The sequence below is a fragment of the Odontesthes bonariensis genome, chromosome 4 (genome assembly GCF_027942865.1).
Source record: "Odontesthes bonariensis isolate fOdoBon6 chromosome 4, fOdoBon6.hap1, whole genome shotgun sequence".
Taxonomy (NCBI): Eukaryota; Metazoa; Chordata; class Actinopteri; order Atheriniformes; family Atherinopsidae; genus Odontesthes; species Odontesthes bonariensis.
Genome location: NC_134509.1, coordinates 27,495,316 through 27,500,636, shown reverse-complemented (window position 1 = coordinate 27,500,636; position 5,321 = coordinate 27,495,316). Strand labels below are relative to the sequence as shown.

At 42.9% G+C, this 5,321-nt stretch overlaps 1 protein-coding gene across 1 annotated transcript; it reads right to left on the bottom strand.

Moving 5' to 3' along the window:
- Positions 1-1,221: 1,221 nt before the first annotated feature.
- LOC142378852 (dnaJ homolog subfamily B member 1-like) lies at positions 1,222-5,109 on the bottom strand. Its single transcript, XM_075463780.1, has 3 exons — positions 4,675-5,109; positions 2,721-3,364; positions 1,222-2,575 (listed from the first exon to the last, which is right to left on the bottom strand). The coding sequence occupies exons 1-3, from the start codon at positions 4,883-4,885 to the stop codon at positions 2,342-2,344; spliced, it is 1,089 nt and encodes a 362-aa protein (XP_075319895.1). The 5' UTR covers positions 4,886-5,109; the 3' UTR covers positions 1,222-2,341.
- Positions 5,110-5,321: the final 212 nt, after the last annotated feature.

The window sequence follows — 5,321 nt, the reverse complement described above, 5'->3', positions numbered from 1 at the left end:
GCAATACATCCACATATGTCAGTCACCTTGAGTGAAATGGCATCCAAATGATGAATTATTGTAAAGAAAATCCTGATTGGATCTGGTTTGTTAAGTCCAGCCGGAATTTGTTGGTACAGTTCCCAAATTGTATCCTGGCTGTCATTCATTAGCGATACCTCGATTTATGTTGCAGCCTTATGAAGATGTCTTTTGTACCTTTTTCTTTACACACATTTTTTCTTCCACTCATTAAAGCTCATCTAATTTTGGATAATTTAATGTTTCAACTTGGATTAGTTCAGGCTCCTTTGAGGAATGGTGCATCTTCAACCCGTTCACCCAAAGCTGCGAGACTTTCGTCGTTGAAACTGAAGACAACTTGTGGGCTTGTTTTATTTGTGGTAGTATTTATTTTTTTAATGAAAAAGGATATTTAGCACAAACAGGCAAGACTTTATAACTCATCACTGGTCAAACATGAAAATGTCAAACTTTCTGAATAAAAGGGACGTTAACATAAAGTTGAACGGACAGTGCAATTGGGAATGGTAACATAGATATCGAGAAGGAAAATGGTGACCTTTTTAAATGTCCTCTTCATATTAGGAAGAAACAAAGTTACCTAATTAAATTAGCATTTAGGACCTGGTATTAAAGCTGCAGTCTGCAACTCTTTTTCAAGCATAATGCCTGGAACTGTCCGGGGATTCTGAAAGTAGTACATTAAATACCCCAATACAAAAAAAAATGAGTTCTCTAGGTCCCCTATATGTCCCGCTAGGTCCCTCCAAAGCCAGCAGGTTTGTTTACAAAATTGCAGACCGGACCGGTAAAAGGTAACCAATCAGGTTTACGAGCTGGGCTCTGCTGCCTGTCAATCACCGATTGTGCACGCGCGATACAAGGCAGGCTCGTCCCCACGCTTATTTATCTGGACTATTGAACTTCATTACGGGCTAGTCTACTTACTGTGTCTTCCGAGATCGCAAATGACAGGTGAGTTGATGAATGGGGAGTCGTGTAGGCGCATCTGGCGTGCACGTAGACGTGCACGAGTTCTCATGTGTTTTGAGGGGGCGGGACAGGAAGTTGAATAACTTTTTATTTTTCGGTTAAAAAATAAGCATTTCTTGCATTTTGCGACTACGGAGGTCACCGTTTTCAACTTCAAGCGTTCTGATAGATCATGTAAACTCTTAAAATGCCAAAAAGTAGGACTTTACGTATGACAACAACAAATCTTGCAGACTGCAGCTTTAATGAAAAACTCCAAGACAATTTGCTTATTGTAAACAGCTTAGATTTTTATGTATTTATTGCTCATTAGTAAACATCACCCCAACGAGATGTGCTGCTTTCCATCTAAATGTCACACTTCATTCAAAATTTTTACAGTTTCAACTCACTTAGACCATTTGATTGGACTGTCCTTCTCCCAGTACACAAGCACAGAAGAGGAATGAATTGATTCAAGTAAGTTTGACTCTGAGCTGTGGGGATAGGCCTCCTTTCATCTTCTTACTTTGGGGCTTTTTCCATGTTGACATTTTACATCACAAATTAAGCCGGTGGCAAACCGATACCATGTCGAGGAATGAATCGGTCAGCTTTATTAGGAGCTTCTGTTAATTTCCGGTCAAAGCCCTGATTAAGAGCTGCGGAGCACGTGCAGAGCGCCCCGGCCTATTTGGGTCCAATTGAGCATATGTATTTAGGAGTAAATTGACCTTCAACTCAATTACATGGCGGTGTTAGTCAAACCTTGACAATTTCAGTGAGACTAACATGTTTAAAAGTTTATTTTTAGTCAAAATCCAGTTAGACTAAGACAAAAATGTGACCAACTTCACGTAAATGCATCGACTGAGTTGGTCTTTTCCCTGCTGGCTTCCAAGTGAAGAAATCTTGTTCTCATGAGCGCTTTTTGCGTTCCCCATCCCCAACCATGAAAACAATCCAAAGCAAAACTCCCCGTCGTAATTCCACACAGCAAAGAGAAAACCTCTTTCTCAGTAAAAACTTTTATTATGAACAAAACATCCTATAGAATAGTGCACATATATTTTCCCTACTGTACAGTTTTCATCAAAAATATGATCCAACTCAGTAAACCAAACACCACCCAATATTGGTCACATATTTACATTCTAGCTAGTGAAATGCTGCACTCATTCTTTGTACATAGATTTCCTGAAGGTGATCTGTTTATATGGAGAACCTTGTACATACGGGACAATCTGACCCCTGAGTCCTTCCTTTATCATCTGTGGAGAGTATACCCTGCGCGTGAATGTCCGTATGACGTTCGAGATATAAAACATTGGCAGCTTAGTGTGAGTCTTGCATGTCTTTGTCTTCTTTAAGACCGTGGAAGAACTCCAGCGATGGTTTCCCGAGCGCTCTGAGTGAGCCGATCTGGAAACTTCACCTCATACTCCACTATTAGGTCGCCTCGACGGTCGGGCCGTTTGGGATATGGCAGCCCCTCCCCACTAACTCGTCGCTTCATCCCTGGGTGCACGATATCTGTTGATGACACGGTCACTGTTTTGGCCTCCAGTGTGGGTACGTTGACTGTGCAGCCACACAGAGCCTGATGGGACAGAAGAGAAGATGCAAAGGTTAGGAAAAGTAACAAGAACTTATTTCAACTCTCGTGATTTAATTGTTCTTAAGGGTAGTATTTAAGCACTTTTTCACAAATATGCTACTCAAAGTTAAATATAATCCTGACTTACATCTCTGAGTAAGATCTTGGCGGTGTAAATTATATCAGAGCCTTCCCGTTTGAACAGTGGATGTGGCTTGTCCTTTAACACAAACACCACGTCAGCTGGAATGTTTCTCGGATTCTCATCCCCCTCTTTTGGAAACGTGATTTTGGTGCCCTCTTTCCATCCCTTCTTTATCTGCACCTCCAGAATTCTCTCCTCAGTCCGTGCCGTGTGTCCGTCGGGATTCAGCCTTTTACGAGAGATCTTCATTTTCTTTGTGCAACCCGACAAAACTTCCTCCAAAGACACCCGGAGATCGTGAACCACAGGTGGGTCCTGCTGCTTTTTTACTAAGCTGGTGTGGCCGCCCATTCCTCCCATCCCCGTGCTGAAGGAGCGCGGGAAGCCAGCCATTCCGCCGCCGCCCATTCCGCCACCCCCCATCCCGCCGCCCCCCATCCCAAAGCGGGAAAATGGGTCATCGCTGTCCATGTCCTCATCCATACCTCCATTGCGGGAACCAAAGAACTGTTCAAAAGGGTTGCGTCCACCGAAAAACTCTGCAAAGATGGCATGAGGGTCGCCCTGGAAGGTGTAGCTGAAGGTGCCAGGACCGCCACCACCAACACCACCACCACCACCACCTGTGGGGCCTCCGCCTTTCAGACCTGGACAAGAAAAAAGAAAAAACAAGTAAGTTAATATCTGAAACTGATATCGGGGACTGAAGTTTTGTTTCATAACTCAAGTGCTCTTTCTTATTCTTCAGCAGAGGCAGGCCCCACTCATAAAGAAACCTGGTGTTACAGCTGTTACTGACGTAGAATTGATAATACTGCAAACTTTCTGCTAACTATTCCTTTATTTTCCATTTGTAATAAAAGCTTTTGTTGTAATCATTCAACTTTTGAATAAAACAAAGGTTATTTACCTACATATAAATGGGCTTAATCTAAGTTTTCAGTGTGCAAACGTGCAGCTAGACAGAAACAGATGTCCGCTGCAAAAACCAAAGAAAGAGACCACAGCAAAGCATTTGTATGTTGTCATACTGGTTGCCCACCAAAATAAAGCACATCCAGATGTGCGCATACTGATTTCAACATGACCCAAGTTTTTCAATAGGGATTTTAATATGGAGATAGTGTAGCATTTGAAGAAAAACAAAACAACAACAACAAAACAAAAAACAAAAAAAAACACAAAACGCTAATAAGCGTATGACAGACAAACCACGAAACCAATTTATTCAGACACCACCATGAAAATATGTGGCAAAACCCTCCAACACATAAACACTTTGTCAGCCTCCATATTGAGAAATGTCCATCCCATAAAGTTTGACACTGCAAATGCATGAATCTTATTTTTTGTACAAGTCAAACTCCTGTAATTGTTTCCAACTTTAAGCTGAAATGTTGCCGTAGCCATGGTAACGTATCAGGCCTGATAATACAGGTCTTAGCCGTCATTAGCTACAAACACCTTAACAGGACAAGTCTTATCGGTGTTAAAGAATGCACAAATTATCCATTTCTAAAGCAGTGCGTGTGAATAGGTGCCACTCACTCAGGCTCCAGCTTGTCCTGCCCCCAAAATAAACCATATTCAGTGGCATCATTGAACCACGCGGTACGTTAATCCCGCCTTTTTCCTTTTAAATACAGAGCCCCACACCCCCTCTGACCTCATGATCAAATAGTTTCTGCTGGCAGACTTTTTTGGGACACATATTGTGTGAATTGCTCTCTGTAAAGCGGGACCTCGCCTCTTTGGGCCTCGAGCCAGTCAAGCCTTTAATGAAGGACACGGGGACCAGAGAGCGCCATGACAGGCGCACACGCATTAACATTTGTTTGGACCCTTGCACGCTTGCTGTCGTTGTGTTTCAGTCAAACCTTGCAAGCATTTGACCCCAGCCATTGCGTTTAAGGTTTACTAGTTGAGTAAACTCGAGAATAATGATTTGAAAGCCTACCTTCTTCACCAAAACGATCGTAGATGTCCTTTTTCTTTGGGTCGCTCAAAACGTCGTAGGCTTCGGCAATCTCTTTGAATTTATCTTCGGCTCCTGGTGACTTGTTTTTGTCGGGGTGATAACGCAAAGCCTGCTTACGATAAGCCTTCTTTATGTCGTCCTCTGACGCTCCTTTCTTAATTCCCAAAATGTCGTAGTAGTCTTTACCCATCTTGACCGTCCAGCGGTCTGTATAGTAGTGATTTTAAAGCTGTTAAAGAGACGTCGTCGTACTTCTGTTGTCCTCTCCCCGTCCGTCCTCTGTCTCAGCTGAGGTTGCAGCGCTCCAACTATTTTCTTTATAAACAGCGTGGAAACTTCGAGACTTTTCCATAACCGGCCTGAACAATCGCGGCTGTGACGCTCGAGCGGGGACACGCCCAGTGCTGGCGTCACGCCATGCTGCTTTCAAATGTTGTCGGAAATAACTTCTACAACGGTCACCCCTTGAACAGGGAAAAGCCGTTTGCATGCCCATCATGCCTGTTGTCGATTGCCATCTCTAAATATGGCTAAATCAGCTCACAAGCAGTCATAGCAACTGTCGTGACCATGACAAAAAACAACAAACGTTATCTTGAGTGAGCTTGATTTAAAAAAAAAAAAAA

Bases quoted from the DNA above. Each gene is read 5' to 3' on its own strand.
- LOC142378852 (XM_075463780.1), bottom strand. From the start codon at position 4,885: ATGGGTAAAGACTACTACGACATTTTGGGAATTAAGAAAGGAGCGTCA. The intron at 3,365-4,674 runs GTAGGCTTTCAA...TTTCTTGTCCAG, and splicing joins CGATCGTTTTGGTGAAGAAG to GTCTGAAAGGCGGAGGCCCC. The intron at 2,576-2,720 runs GTAAGTCAGGAT...CTGTCCCATCAG, and splicing joins CCAAGATCTTACTCAGAGAT to GCTCTGTGTGGCTGCACAGT.